The 16,124-nt window shown below is 45.2% G+C and overlaps 2 protein-coding genes across 2 annotated transcripts; both read right to left on the bottom strand.

The window, feature by feature from the left end:
- Positions 1–1,655: 1,655 nt before the first annotated feature.
- On the bottom strand, positions 1,656–2,609 carry LOC144275146 (olfactory receptor 14A16-like). The gene has a single exon (XM_077834287.1). The coding sequence runs from the start codon at positions 2,607–2,609 to the stop codon at positions 1,656–1,658; it is 954 nt and encodes a 317-aa protein (XP_077690413.1).
- A 10,709-nt stretch (positions 2,610–13,318) lies between these two features.
- Positions 13,319–14,281, bottom strand: LOC144274234 (olfactory receptor 14I1-like). The gene has a single exon (XM_077832885.1). It carries the CDS (start codon positions 14,279–14,281, stop codon positions 13,319–13,321), a length of 963 nt encoding a protein of 320 aa, XP_077689011.1.
- Positions 14,282–16,124: the final 1,843 nt, after the last annotated feature.

Below are 16,124 nucleotides of genomic sequence, written 5' to 3'. Positions count from 1 at the left end.
TTTATCCCAAATCTGGATGAAAATTTAAAACGTGCTGATACAGACTAATACGGCTACCGCTCTGAAACTTGTATTTAGCTGTGACACCTTTCCCAAACCCGAGGAAGAGCTCTGTGTAAGCTTGGAAATTTGTCTTTCCCAACAACAGAAATTGGGCCAATACAGGATGTTACTTCACCCATTGCTCGGAAAACCCCATCAAGGAGATGAGATACGGGCACGCCCAATAAAGGAGAAAACACTGACAACACTGTCTATCCAAACACTCAGCCTCTCCCCAGGCAGAGGAACCAGACTGGAGATGGGGGTGGGGGGGCAGGGGGCCATGGCCCCATCACTTTTAAAAGTGGGAGGGGTATGTTCTCCCACTTTTTACTGGCCTTAAGGGAGACCGATGGTGGGGAGGGGGCAGAGAGGAGCAAGCGTGGGGAAGGGCCTTGGGGGGAAGAGGCGGCACGAGGGTGGGGCCTCAGGGGAAGAGGCCGTGTGGGGGTGGGGCCTTGGTTCAGGTGTCAGTGGCGCCCCCACCACTTCTAGGGAGCTTCCAGCGCTCCTGTCCCCAGGCACTCCCACCTCATAAAGAAACAAATCAATCCACCAGTAAAAAAAAAACAAAAAAAAAAAACCCTAAAATAAAATTTAAAAAATCTGAGAAAGAAGCAAGAACCAAACAACTGCACTGATACCACAATCATATCTTTTACCCTGAGGGGAAGAACAAAAAAAGGAATGGAGTCTCTGGCTCCTTAGGGTCTACTAGGGGCTTTGCTATGGCTCCCGATTTTATGTGGAAGGTACTCAGATAGCATGGTGGTGGGTGACAGTGTGAAATCCTACAATAGACAGATAGATTAGATTAGATAGAACAAACTCCTGCAAGTCCTTCTTACATGGGATTATGGCTGGCACCTGACACAGAGTAGGACTCTGCACTTAAATAGGTCCCTGTCTCTTTGTCATGTGCTAAAATTAAGACTTCCAGACCCACCAGCCATGCTCCTCCCCCCCACCCATCACTTCCAGACTCCCTATACAGCAAAAGACTTGTTCCATGCAGCAGGGCCTGTAGGTGAAAGGCAACAAAAATCAAAGGCCCCATCCTTCAGTTTTGATTTCTCTGAGTGATTTCTCTTCTTTCTTCAGTAAAGTAACATGCACCTTTCTCAGGTAGGAGAGCTGCCATGAACAAAGAGCGATAGACGGCTATTGAGCAAGGCCAGAGTTCTGCAGTCACCATGTCAATATTTACCCAGACAGCAAAACACAGAGTTCATGATCTGATGCTGCCGTATCCCACTCTGTCACACCAGCAAACAGAAACCCAAAAGCCATCATACCCCAAGCAAAGTTTTGACCCCCAAAAAGGAGAAGAACCAGAGACTCCATGAAATCTAATGGCTAATGATTTTATGTGGAAGGTACTCAGATAACATGGTGAGGGGTGGCAGTATAAAAGCATGAGATCGATAGATTTTCATCTTACTTATACTGCTATAAACCTGGAAGAACTCCACTGACTTAGTGGAGTTAGTGTGGATTTACCACTATACAGACAGCATTTTGCATAAAAAAAATCACACACCATATTCTTATGGGGACAGTAATGTCATCAGTTGATTGTATTTGCTAAAACAACACAGATAAAACCACGTTCATCAGAGAAACGCAGACATTTTATTCTTGTTGAATAACCTCCACCCAGTCAGTTTCCTCAGGGAAGCTTTGATTTCCTTGTTCTTTATGCTGTAGATGATCGGATTCATCACTGGCGGCAGCACGGAATAGAGAACAGCCACCACGAGATCCAGAGTTGACGGAGAGCTGGAGATGGGTTTCACGTAGGCAAAGACACCAGTGGAAAGAAACATGGAAATTACAATGAGGTGAGGAAGGCATGTGGAGAAGGTTTTATGTCGGCCCTGCTCAGAGGGGATTCTCAATACCGTGGTCAAGATCTGAACATATGTCACAATTATAAAAACAAAGCAACTTAGAGTTAAACACACACTAAATTCAATAACCCCAACTTCATTGAAGTACGAGTTAGAGCAGGCGATCTTGAATAGCTGGGGGATTTCACAGAAGAACTGATCAACCATGTTGCCTCCACAGAAGGTTATCGAAAACGTGTTCCCGGTATGCAATGAAGAATAGAGGATTACACTGATCCAGGCAATGGCTGTCATTTGGACACAAGCTCTCCTGTTCATTATAGTCTCATAGTGCAGTGGTTTGCAGATGGCGATGTATCGATCGTACGCCATGATGGTGAGTAAGACAAAGTCGGCCTCAGCAAAGAAGATGAGGAAAAAGACTTGGGCGACACATCCAGAATAGGAAATGGACCTGGTGTTCATAAGGGAATTGGCCATAGATTTGGGGATGGTGACAGAGATGGAGCCGAGGTCTAGGATGGACAAACTCATCAGGAAGAAGTACATGGGGGTGTGAAGGTGGTGGTCAAGAGCTATGGCTGTGATGATGAGAAGATTCCCTGTCAGGGCTGCCAGATAAAGCACTAGAAACACAATGAAGTGCAAAATCTGCAGCTCTCGAACATCAGAGAATCCCAGGAGAAGGAACTCGGTCACGGTGGTTTGGTTGGACATTTTCTTTCTTAGTTCGTGTGATGGCTGTGGAGGAAAGGAGAAAAGCAATGGTCAGGGTTATAGTGAGAGAGGGAATGACTCTGATTCCCCTCTCCATGATGTCTCATGATGTGAATGTCAAAGGTGTACAGCACTTGTCACTTCCATTGTCTGGAGTAGTGAGGGCTCCTCACCGCTCACAACCAGAGCACTACTCTGGTGCGTTATGACAGGAGTGTAAATTGGCATCGCTCCCTTAAAGTCACTGGAGCTGGGTCAGTTTACACCATCTGAGGATCTGGCCCAAGATGTGGCTTGATCAAATGCAGGATGAAAGATGGAACGAAGTACAATCCAAATCCAACAATTTGAGCCAAAATTATGCCCCTATTGCTACAGACAGCAGGCTCACAACTTGGCCAACTCAACTAAAATACTAAAATGTCAGCACAGTCTGATTCCCACTTAACTGAGAAATACAGCACAGAATCACCCAGCTTCCCGCATGGCAGCTTTTCTGTGATGATTCCACCCCAACATCCCACATACCGCCTGATGTCTACTTACATGTTGATTTATGGCACCAGATCCCAGCTGCACTCCCATTGCTGGGTGATGATGGGCTGGTCGCATTGCTCAGTTACTGCTAGGTTGTGTGGTTCCCCTCTGTGACTTTATTTCTGTGCTGTGTGAGTCAGGAGACTTCTGTTCTAGTCTTGCCTCTGTCACTTTGTGACCATGGAGCAGTCACCGCTGCCTCTCTTTCCTCCCCTTCCCTTTGTCTGTCTTGTGTACTTTGAATGTGAACTCTTTTGGGGATGGATTGTGTCTTCCTATGTGCATGTTCTGTGCACATATTGACAGTATTTTTGTTTAGCAGGCAGCAGTGTGGGACAGAGGCTATGATGGTAGAAGTGGAGATCTGGGTTCTAGTTCCATCAACCTGCTGCCTGTCCTTGGGTAGGATAAAGAGAGACAGGCTTTGTCTGGGAGCTTCGACTCTCAGAGCTTTAGTTTAGAGAGGTTAGTATGTTTAAAACACATTCTCTGGGCTACCAACTTTGCTACTTACTCAGTTTTACCATCCTGCAGCTACCCCTTTGAAACAGACAAACACGTTTGCAATAGAGGGAATGGGGTTGGAAATTATGGTGTTATTGGACAATATTCATGTTCCCCACCCTGGCAAAAAGCTAAGTTTCCAGGTAGGAGTAGTCAGACAATTTCTACTTTATTTCAAAGGAAAATTCAGTTTTCAGCTGAATATATTTTCATGGAATGTCTCTGATATCCATAACAATGAAAACTTTTTTTGATTATGCCTAAAAATTTTCAGGTTCCAACAGTCTTCAGCTGAAACTGTTTGGTTCTCACAACCTCAATGAAAAGTCAATTTTTTCTGGTGGAAAAAAAAATCTGATCATCTCTAGATATCTGCATAATTTGTTAGTAAAAGTCTTCAAGAGTTCTAATTGCAATTCATATTTCTGATATTAAATTTGCCCCATATATTAATACTCTAACATATTTAATTGAAATAGAAAACTTACTTTGTTGGTCTTTATTCCAATTTGCGATGCATTTGATCCGACTGTGTTAGGAATCATTGCTCATTATCTATCTATCTATCTATCTATCTATCTATCTATTCACCCACTGCCAGGATTGTTTGGTTCTCTCTCTCTCTCTCCTGCCCCCAACACTGTCGTATTCACCAGCTGTTGTCAGATCCCTTCGCTGGATGTCCTGAGTTGCAGGGGTCTCTCTGCAGTTCCTAGCACAGATGGGCGCTCCCTGCTTCCCTCCTAGGGCAGGCTTGGGTGAAAGGTGATGGACTAAATGGGATCAGGGACTGAAAGACACTCCCAGCTCTCGAGCTGATCCTGGTTTGTGCCATCTTCAAATAAGGTCACAGCCCAAGATATCCCTGCTCTGGGGCTAAATAGCTGAATCTGGTCTCCAGGGCTGTGAGGCCAGCTCTGCTCTCACCTCAGGAGCAAAGCATCCTGACAACCTGCCCTAGTTGACCCTAACTCCCCAGAGGGGGAACAGCACCTGCCCTGCATCTCACATGATGACAGCATCTCTTGAAGGACCTTTAGCTAAAAACAAGGCAGGGCTGGATCACAAAGGGGGTCCCCACAGGATGGCAAAATAAAACATATATTTGTAGCACAGACATGGGATCTACAATAGCTAAGAGCCTCTTGGCACCAGAGTCTCAGCTGGCCTGGAATAGCCTGTTCCTTCATTAACTCCACATAGTCACCTCTAGGGGAGCAGAGATGTTTTTCTCCTGCATTGCACCACCAGCTCTTGGGATGCAGCCACCAGAGGAACCCACAGCTCAGGCTGCCCTGGCTGCTTCAAGTTCCTCACTAAGAGACAAACACTAAAAACTAAGGACCAGGTCCTGGGCTGGTGTAATTTGATACACTTCCACTGACTTCAGAGTAGTGAGGGCTATTTACACCACTTGGGGATCTGACTCATTGACTTCCAGGGAGCTACATCCATTTACACCAGCTGGGGATCTGACCCATGATGCAGTTTCCAACCCATATCCTTTGCCTGTGAAACTGAACCAAAGAAGAGTCAAACATTCGTAACCAGGCTCCTCTTTCCTAGCTCTTTGTCCACTCAGATGAATTACAAGTATAACTTGTAAGGGTGACAGAGCGATTCATTCCCACTTGGGACAGAACTGGGGACAGTGTTGTGGAGATTTTCTGCATCTGATCTTCAATTTTTATTGGGATGAATAGCCCAGGTCTTTTACTTTCTTTCTTTCTTTCGCAGTAGTAACATTGTTTTCCTTCCGGCAGACAACATTAAAATAAAAGGCTCCTTTGGCTACAGATGCACTGTTTAAAAATGTGTACTTTACACGAGACATTCATGTCAGAGAAACTGATGAAATACAAAGAGCCAGAGAGTAGAAATCAGCCCGAGACCAATTGGAATCAGTGGTTCTGATCCTCAGCAAGTTCAAATCAGGGTAGCTCCACTGAAGTGAATGGGTCAGTGCCCCAGTTTCTGTAAATCACCTCTAGCTGCCTTGGACTCAAAGGATCCAGATCCCCAAACAGCTGTTGTGTAAGTCAGCCCCAGCCCCAGCCCCACTGAAGTCAATTAGACCAGTTCCTCAGTGAATGTAAATTGGCAGAGTGCTATGGAACTAGGCCAGGTTACATGAGCTAAATATCAGTGCCGTGATGTTGAGTCTTTTGTTTGTTCCTGTCTCTGAGATTCTCATTGCTGAACATCACAATCCCATCTCAATGCTCCTGGAATATTCCAATAGCAGGGTTCATAGAAACCTGCAAGATGGGTACCCAACCAGTAAATGAACTGATGAATATTATTACCATCACAGCAACGCCCTTCTAGTTGAGGTTGCACCATGATTTCTGTTTAAAGGTCCTCCTTTCCTAAAAAAAAAGAAAAGGAAAAAACAGAAGACATGCTTAGTCAGATTCTTTTGAAATTTAATGTGCCTTAGGAGGGTGCAGGGTAGGATTAGTGACCTAAATGTGGGGTCATCTGAGAGAGGGTTGTGGAGATATGAGCCCCGTTACAAGTTTCTAGGTTTTGTTTATTTTGCTCAAAGCTAGAGATCAAACTATTGATGTGAGGCAGGTCAAACTGGTTTCAATCTGTCTCATTTTACCCAAGGTAGTGCACGGCCCCCACGAAATCTTGGGGGACCCGAAATGAGAATGGAATTTAAGAAAGTCTGCGTGTTGGATTGTGCGCTTGTGCCAATACAGAAGGAGGGCTAGAGGATTTCCATTCCCGCCATTTCGTATGGTTTAAAGCTCAGTTTCTGGAAGTGCACTAGAAGCTGAATGGTTACTCGGATAGCTTTGAAATTTGGGTGCCTCCTGGTTTCCATGGGGGGAGTGTATCCGCACCAATGACCAGTGGGGGAACACACAGGGATGCCATTAACGTCTCTCTGTTTGAACTGGGGTAAGACAGCTTGGAAGCCCCAGCCCATGTTTGTAGCTCTCTCCGTTCCTAACTGTGCAACACTGGACTTCATTTCCTTCCCCACCTACATTTCCATCCATACAAATGTCCTTTGCTTGATGTGGCCACCTCTCCATGGAATGGGGAAAAAATGAAACAAAAACCTGTGAAGTGAAGAAATTTCCTTGGAGAAATTTGCTCTGCTGAACACACGGCGTGCACCTCTATGATCAACCCCTGGAACTGCTGCAGTCAGCGGGATTATTGCTAGTGACGGCAGTGGGATCAGGACCGGGCCTTCCCTGCTATGTAAGAGCTGAGGGTTGTGTGGCTGACAGAAGAAGACTATTTCTATCAGGAAATTGCAAATTAATTTGAGATGGGCCCAGCTCACCCTTCGCCCCCCCCCCCAACCTCACTCTCCTGCTGGTAATAGCCCATCCAAAGTGACCACTCTCTTTAAAATGTGTATGAGAGCAGGAGAGTGAGTTTGTGTGTGTGGTTTTTGGAGGGGGGTGGGGGGGGGTGAGAAAACCTGGATTTGTGCTGGAAATGGCCCACCTTGATTATCATACACATTTTAAAGAGAGTGGTCACTTTGGATGGGCTATTACCAGCAGGAGAGTGAGGTTGGGGGGGGGGGGCGGAGGGTGAGAAAACCTGGATTTGTGCTGGAAATGGCCCAACTTGATGATCACTTTAGATAAGCTATTACCAGCAGGAGAGTGGGGTGGGAGGAGGTATTGTTTCATGGTCTCTGTGTGTATATAATGTCTTCTGCAGTTTCCACGGTATGCATCCGATGAAGTGAGCTGTAGCTCACGAAAGCTCATGCTCAAATAAATTGGTTAGTCTCTAAGGTGCCACAAGTACTCCTTTTCTTTTTAGTAATAGGATGAAATTTCACAGTGAGAAGTGTAAGGTTATGTATATAGGGATTAATAACAAGAATTTTAGTTATAAGCTGGGGACGCATCAATTAGAAGTAACGGAGGAGGAGAAGGACCTTGGAGTATTGGTTGATCATAGGATGACTATGAGCCGCCAATGTGATATGGCCATGAAAAAAGCTAATGCGGTCTTGGGATGCACCAGGCGAGGTATTTCCAGTAGAGATAAGGAGGTTTTAGTACCATTATACAAGGCACTGGTGAGACCTCACCTGGAATACTGTGTGCAGTTCTGGTCTCCCATGTTTAAGAAGGATGAATTCAAACTGGAACAGGTACAGAGAAGGGCTACTAGGGTGATCCGAGGAATGGAAAACCTGTCTTATGAAAGGAGACTCAAGGAGCTTGGCATGTTTAGCCTAACTAAAAGAAGGTTGAGGGGAGATATGATTGCTCTCTATAAATATATCAGAGGGATAAATACCGGAGAGAGAGAGGAATTATTTAAGCTCAGTACCAATGTGGACACAAGAACAAATGGATATAAACTGGTCATCGGGGAGTTTAGACTTGAAATTAGACGAAGGTTTCTAACCATCAGAGGAGTGAAGTTTTGGAATAGCCTTCCAAGGGAAGCAGTGGGGGCAAAAGACCTATCTGGCTTTAAGATTAAACTCGATAAGTTTATGGAGGAGATGGTATGATGGGATAAGATGATTTTGGTAATTAATTGATCTTTACCTATTCATGGTAAATAGCCCCAATGGCCTGTAATGGGATGTTAGATGGGGTGGGATCTGAGTTACTACAGAAAATCTTTCTTGGGTATCTGGCTGGTGAATCTTGCCCAAATACTCAGGGTTTAGCTGATCACCATATTTGGAGTTGGAAAGGAATTTTCCTCCAGGGCAGATTGGAAGAGGCCCTGGAGGTTTTTCGTCTTCCTCTGTAGCATGGGGCACGGGTCACTTGCTGGGGGATTCTCTGCTCCTTGAAGTCTTTAAACCACAATCTGAGGACTTCAATAGCTCAGACACAGGGGAGAGGTTTTTCGCAGGAGTGGGTGGGTGAGATTCTGTGGCCTGCGTTGTGCAGGAGGTCGGACTGGATGAACATAATGGTCCCTTCTGACCTTAGTATCTATGAATCTGTGAATCTATAAGAATGGATTCTCCTGTCACCCACAAAAGGGGTTCCTGCAGGGCAGGACTGGTGCACATTGGCAAGGGGCAGGATGTGGAGGAAGTGTATCTAGCCACAATCTCTGCTTCTACATGTTCTTTTGAAAAATCGACTTCAGACTGAGGTTTTCAAAGGAGCCTAAGGGATTTAGGTACCCAAGTCCCACAGTGTTTCAGCTGGAGTTGTGCACTCCTGACTCCTTTAGGCACCTTTGAAAATTACAGCTTTCTGCCTCTTCAATGGGCTGCTGATCTGGCTGTTTGATGAAGAAGGAAAACAGAACAGGCAGGGGAGGGGACAAGGAAGAAAGCCCTTTGTCCAAAAAGCAGGTCATTCAGTGTTATCAGTGTATAGTCTTCAGCCAATAAAACATCTTGTTTCAGCCCTGAGTGTACAACATGCTGCATACAATTTCCTCCATAAGCCCACAGAGCAAAATCCATTCCTGGTGTAACTCCCTGGAATCCAGTGGGCTCTCACCAGATGAATTTGACCCAATCTCAAGTGTTTTACTACTGAATCCTCTGCAATGCCCACTGAGGATAATCACAGCTCTGCACTCCCAGTCGGCGTTGCGCCCAGGGAATTCTCCACATGGCCTGTGTCCTCTATTCTATTGACACCTGAATCCCTGAGCCTTTACACACTCTGCAGAATTTAAACACGGAGACATGAATGGGAAGAGATTGTGCCTGATAAAGTGTCCTGAGGAATGATGACACGTCCTGATATAAACCTCCACTGGGTCAATGGAGGAGATGAGGAGTCAGATGTGGAAAACTATCTAAAGTTTTAGGTATTTAGAAACCTAAATACTCAGCTGGGTTCCTACTGGGGTCCTCAGATGTGCCTAACTCCCATTGATTTCATGATTTCCACTCATCTGAGCTGTCACTAATTATCTCCAACTGGGCAGTCTTCTGAAGGACCAGTAAGCCAGCTCGGACCTTTGAAGCCCATCTGGACAGTGCAAAGGGGAGTTCAGTCTCCAGAACACACTCATGACCTGCATCTTCAAAGAGATTGTGCCAACATGCAATGGGGACATTGTCTGTCCATCCAGCTAGTGGTGGGTTTTGTAGTGACACGGCAGATCCATGACCTCAGATCCAAAAGCTCCTCTCTTGAATGTTGAGGAATTTGGGATCCCAGCATGGATTAGAGTCTTGATTTGGACCCATCTCTGCTTTTCTGTCATGTGAATGCATTCTTGCTTAGGGGAATATTTCTTCTTTCAGCCTGAGTAAGCCTAGATGCTATACCCCAGCAATGTCCCAATCTTCTTCCCACTGGAGTCCATAGGCTCTCCATGAGTTCTGGGTACAGCTGGTTGGGAATTTTCCACTGGAACAATTTTCTAATGTGAAATTCTCTTTCACAAAATCAAAATTTTCCATGAGAATATTCTCTAGTGGCACCTTGGTCACTCCTGTTCTTTGCCTGTGGAACACAATGGTTTAGTCTCCCAAAGACTGAAATGCTGAGTTTAACTAAGTCATTTGACTCAATGCAGGGGTATGTGGGTGAAGATTAGTGGGCTATGGCATACAGGAGGTCAAAGTGGATTATCTGTCCGTCCATTCTGGCCTTGAACACTATGAAGCTATGAACACTGGATCATTGCTTTCAGAGATGACTTAAGGTTGCCTGGGGCCCTGGGCCGGAGCAAGTGGGGGGCCCTGGAGCTGGAACCATGGCCCTGTTCCGCCCCTTCAACCCATGGCCCCACCCTGTTCCACCCCTTCCCCCATGGCTACAACCCCTGCTTGCTCCTTTTCGGGGGCTCCCCCACTGCAGCCACGAGACTGGAGAAGCTCTGTGCCAGTGCCAAGATGGGGAGCGAGAGCTCCCAGGGGCCACAGTGGGGGAGATTTTTCCATGGGCTCCAAATTGGCCGGGGGCCAGGGCACAGGCCACGTTGGCCCGTGAGGTAATCTGCCACTGATTGCTTTCACAATATATTTAAATTGCATCCAAAACCCTGTTATTATACATATATATATATGGTGAAAGTTGGAATATGCCCGATTTGTGGTTGCTTACACAACCCCCCATGCATCAATGTTGTGTCCTGCATGAGGGAGGGGTCCTGGCAAATCGTGCTTTAATGGAAATGGCACAATACAAACTACCCGCATTGCTCAAGTGTAATTGAAGATGCAATTTACAACTGGCATTAGGTCATAGTTGACAGAACTGCAGTTTTTAGAGTAACAGCCGTGTTAGTCTGTATTCGCAAAAAGAAAAGGAGGACTTGTGGCACCTTAGAGACTAACCAATTTATTTGAGAATGAGCTTTCGTGAGCTACAGCATGAGCTGTAGCTCACAAAAGCTCATGCTCAAATAAATTGGTTAGTCTCTAAGGTGCCACAAGTACTCCTTTTCTTTTTGAGAACTGCAGTTGACTCTCCAGGGTGGTGTTGTCTCTGCAGGAGTAAGGGAAATTAAATTCAATAGGTATGAATGACACTGAGTATACACTTTGGGACAGATTTTACCACCTTTCTTCATGTTGAGTAGCTCTATGGATTTTAATGGGACTGCCCATGGAAAAGGGAATTCTCAGTGTGAATAATGGTGTCAGACTCTGTTGGTTAGTAGATAAAAAGAGATACATATTCACAGCATCACAGCACTGTACGCTGTACACCATTTACACTCAGTGCTCAGTAAAGAGAACAGTCAGTACCTGAAAACCAGTAGCAGCTATGGCTGGTTAAACATTTTCCATCAAAAGATTTATGGTGGAAAATTGGACTTTTTACTAAATGATTTTTTTTTTCAGAAAATGTCTAATTTTCTCTTGAGAACTGATTTTTCACTGGAAAACTGAAATTCTAAAAACCAAAAATTTTGAGCAAAAAAAGAGAGAGTTTTTCTAAAGTTTTTGGCAGACTTTGACCCCAAAAAATTGGGTTTGGGATTTCAAACAAGCAAACAAACAAAACTGTTATGAGGTTTTCTTTGAAAAGTCTAAATTTTTCACGAGAAAATTGTACACACACACTCAGAGATGACAATTTGTGACTAGCGCTGGTATCAGAGAAAGGAGACAAAACTGGTATGTGCCAACACAAGGAGAGGAATATGAGTTTTGATACATCCTGAAACTACCAATCGGTCCCCATTCACATCTAGCTATTTATATATACTAACCACTAGGCTGAAGAGTTATTCTTTCCTCTCTCGCTTGCTCTCTCACCCACTTGCTCTCTCACCCATAATACCTCCTTATGTATTTATCCAAAGTGTAACAGGTTCAGTGGAAGAGACTGGGGAAGCTCCACATCAGAATACCCCACAGCTCAGGGGTTAGACACTCAGTGGTTAAGACACAACCCACATTTTGAATGGGAATAGATCCAATGGGTGGTCTCTGAGTACACGTACCAATTGGGCCCCACACATGAGTTAGCAGACAAAACCCTGTCTTCCCTCCAGATGGTGAATTGCTCCGGGACTGAGGTGGGAGACAGGTGTCTGGACACCTGGAGTGTGGCTGTAGTTTTATTTTAGCTTTAATATAATTAAAAGATACCTATCCGAGGCCCTAGGTGCCCTAACATGTCATTACTAAAACAATACAATCCCAGCTGCCTTAAAATAATAATTTCAGCAGAAACTCAGTCATCCAGAGAGCTACAGAACTCTTTCTCACCCCTTCATCATTGTGGGAAGCAAACTGTCAGATCTGTCAGAAAACCCAGTCAAAGAGAGAACACATTGGCCTCCCAAATACATGACAAACTGCTGAAACAGCCATGTAACCAATCATTTCCCTTCCCCCAAAGAAGGGGGAAAAAACAACCCAAAGCCAAACTGACCAACTGATAAAACCAAACAAAAGCCAGACGAGATAGCTTTTACAACCTGGCCCGGTACCCACTTATACAGTCACCCATCTCGTGAAAGCGGACCCAATCTCTGGGTGCCACATACTTCCAAGGTAATTGCGTCTGGGTAGAGTCTCTTCGTCACTAGCTCTGGGGCTCTAGGAAACACTGCCACACTCAGACCTCTGGTCTGACGCCCTTCCCTTGGCCATTGGAGCCCACTGTCCAGCTGCCTTACAACTCAAAACCAGTGTCTGAGTTCTCCCAAGCCCCCAGACACCTACACACACTCTGCCAGAGCTTCACCTAGGTTGTGCTCATGCTAGGCTTCTAGTTGAACCCCTTTAAGAAGAATATGATAGGAAGGCGAGGAACATGTGTTGAGCCAAGGGATTTCTTAACCACAGAAACTTTATGCATTAAGCCCTCAAGAGTTACAGATCTTCAAAAACAAGATGGTCCTGAGACATGCCCTCCCCTCGTTTGATCTCATCCATTCTCTAAGTCCGAGGTTGCAGGCTGAATCCAAGCAGAGTTTATGCCCCCCAAAAGGAGAAGACACAGAGACCTCATGAAGTCCACTAGGGACTTGATTATGGCTATTCATTTGAGGTGGAAGGTGCTCAGAGAGTGTGGTGATGGGTGGCTGTACAAAAAACTTGATAGATAGATAGAGTCTGATCTTATCTACACTGGTGTAAATCTACAGTAACTCCCCTGACTTGAGTTGTGTTTGTCTGCATTTTTACCAGTCTAAATACAGCTTTCTGCATAAGCAAATGGCAAAGCATGTTCTCATGGAGATAATAATGTCATCAGAGGATTACATGTATAAAGAAACATGGAATGAAATCACAACCAAAGGGAAAAAATGGACAGATTATTTCTGGTGAATAACCTCCACCCTATCAGTTTCCTCAATGCAGCTTTGATCTCCTTGTTCCTCATGCTGTAGATGATCGGATTCATCACTGCTGGCAGCACGGAATAGAGAACAGCCACCACGAGATCCAGAGCTGAGGCTGAGCTGGAGGTGGGATGACTGTAGGCAAAGGTGGCAGTGCAAAAGAACAAGGACACCACAGTGAGGTGAGGGAGGCAGGTGAGGAAGGCTTTATGCCGGCGCTGCTCAGAGGGGATTCTCAGCACTGTTTTGAAGATCTGAGCATACGACACAATTATAAAAACAAAGCAACTTAAGCCTAAACACACACTAAAGGCAATAGTACCAGTTTCACTGAGGTACAAGTCAGAGCCGGTGAGCTTGAGGAGCTGGGGGATTTCACAGAAGAACTGACCCACCACGTTGCCTCCACAGAAGGAGACTGCAAACGTGATCCCAGTGTGCAGTGCAGCGTAGAGAAAAACACCAATCCAGACACCAGCTGCCATTTGGACACAAGCTCTCCTGTTCATCACTCTCTCATAGTGCAGTGGTTGGCAGATGGCGACGTATCGGTCGTACGCCATGACGGTCAATAAAACAAGATCTGCTGAAACAAAAAAGACAAAGAGAAAAACTTGGGCAACACATCCAGAATAAGAAATTGACCTGGTGTTCATGAGAGAATTGGCCATGGATCTGGGGACAATGATAGAGATGGAGCCGAGGTCTAGGATGGACAAATTCATCAGGAAGAAGTACATGGGGGTGTGAAGATGGTGGTCGAGGACAACAACTGTGATGATGAGAAGATTCCCTATCAGGGCTGCCAGGTAAATCACTAGAAACACAATGAAATGTAAAATCTGCAGCTCCCGAACATCAGAGAATCCCAGGAGAAGGAACTCGGTCACGGTGGTTCGGTTGGACATTTTCTTCCTCAGTGTGATGTCTGGGGAGGGAAGGAGAAGGGCAATGGTCAGGATTAGAGTGCCAGAGGAATTGATCCTGATTCTCTCTCTGTAATATCTCATGATGGGAATACCAAGGGTGCACCACACCATCACTTCCATCAGCCAGAGCACTAATCAGATGCATTATCACATTAGTGAAAACTGGATTATTTCACTTAAAGTCAATGGAGCTGGGTCAGTTTATGCCTTCTGAGGCTCTGGCCTTAGATAAAATGCAGTATGAAGGCTGGGACAAAGTACAGTCCAAATCCAACAATTCTAGCCCAGATGGTTTCCTAGTGTGACAAACAGCAAGCCCACAACTTGGGCATGAAATTAACATACTAAAATGACAACAGCCTGATTCCCACTTTCCAGAGAAATACAACATTGACTCACTCAGCTTCCTATGTGGCAGCTCGTCTGTGATGATTCCTCCACACAGACGGCCTGCTACCTCTTTCCAGATTGATTCATGGTACCAATTCTAGCTGCACTTCCATCTCAGTGTGATGATGGGCTAGGAGCATTGCTCAGTTACTGCTAGGTTGTATTGTTTCCCTCTGTGACTTTGTGTCTGTGCTGTGCAGGTCAGTAGCAGTCAGGAGACCTGGGTTCTGTTCTTAGTTCTGCCACTGACCTGCTGGGTGACCTTGGGCCAGTTACTTCCCCTCCCTGTGCCTCTGTTTCTCCTCCCTCCCTTTCTCTGCCTTGTCCATTAGGACTGGAAGCTCTTAGAGGGGTGGACCGTGCCATACTATGTGTATGTTCTGTGCACCGCTCAACAGCACTGCCATTTAGGTGGCAGCAATATCGGACAGCAGATATGGTGCTAGAGCAGGAGATCTAGGTTCTAATCCCATTGACCTTCTGTCTCTCCTTGGGCAGTGTCAAGAGAGAACGGTTTTGTCTGCGGGCTTCAACTCCGTCTTTTAGCTTCACAGTGCTTAAAATATATTCTGTGGGCTATCGACTTTGCTTTATTCAGTTTAACCATCCTGGAGCTATCCCTTTGAAACAGTTGCAATAGAGCGAATGGGTTTGAAATTGTGGTTATTAGTGGAAAATCTTAATGTTTCCCACCTTGGTGCAAAACTAAGTTTCCAGTTCTGGGTAGACAGACATTTTCTGCTTTAATTATTTCAAAGGCAAATTGGGTTTTCAATTGAACACATTTTCATGGAAAGTCTCTGCTATCCTCAATATATATTTTGTTTTTCCAAGGACAGCAGAGGTTAATTTTTTTCAGTTTTCAGTTAAAATTGTTTTCTTCTCAGTTGCCACGATGAAACAAACGTTTGAGTTTTCACAATTTCTATGGACAATCCATTTTTGCTGCTGAAAAATAAGCAAATAAAAAAGTCTGACTGGTGCTCGGTATTTGATTAAATTGATAGTAAAACTCTTCAAGAGTTCCCATTGTCATGCATATTTATGTTCTCACATGTGCCTTGTATATTAATACCCTCACATATTTAATTGAAATAGGAAACTTACTGTGCTGGTCTTTGTGGATTTTTTCCCAACTTGTGATGCATTTGATCCTCCTCTGTCAGAGAGATAATGTTCAGATAATCCCATCTGTCTATCATGCCCCCATCACTATATTATCCAGAAGCTGTTTCCTGAGTTGCCGGGTCTCTCTGCAGTTCCTAGCAGACAGCAGACTCCACAGATGTGTGCTCCCTGCTTCCCTCCTTGGACAGGCTTGGCTGAGAGGTGATGGACTAAATGGGATCAGAGACTGAAAGCCCCTCTCAGCTCTCGAGCTGATCCTGGTTTGTGCAGGCACCAGGCATGGTCACAACCTGGGATGTCCCTG

The sequence above is a fragment of the Eretmochelys imbricata genome, chromosome 14, assembly GCF_965152235.1.
Source record: "Eretmochelys imbricata isolate rEreImb1 chromosome 14, rEreImb1.hap1, whole genome shotgun sequence".
In the NCBI taxonomy this organism is placed as follows: Eukaryota; Metazoa; Chordata; order Testudines; family Cheloniidae; genus Eretmochelys; species Eretmochelys imbricata.
The sequence above is the reverse complement of the archived record's forward strand: the minus strand, read 5'-3'. Positions and strand labels throughout refer to the sequence as shown.

What these genes read in the sequence shown, in the direction of transcription:
- LOC144275146 (XM_077834287.1), bottom strand. Translation starts at nt 2,609, where the DNA reads ATGTCCAACCAAACCACCGTGACCGAGTTCCTTCTCCTGGGATTCTCT.
- LOC144274234 (XM_077832885.1), bottom strand. Translation starts at nt 14,281, where the DNA reads ATGTCCAACCGAACCACCGTGACCGAGTTCCTTCTCCTGGGATTCTCT.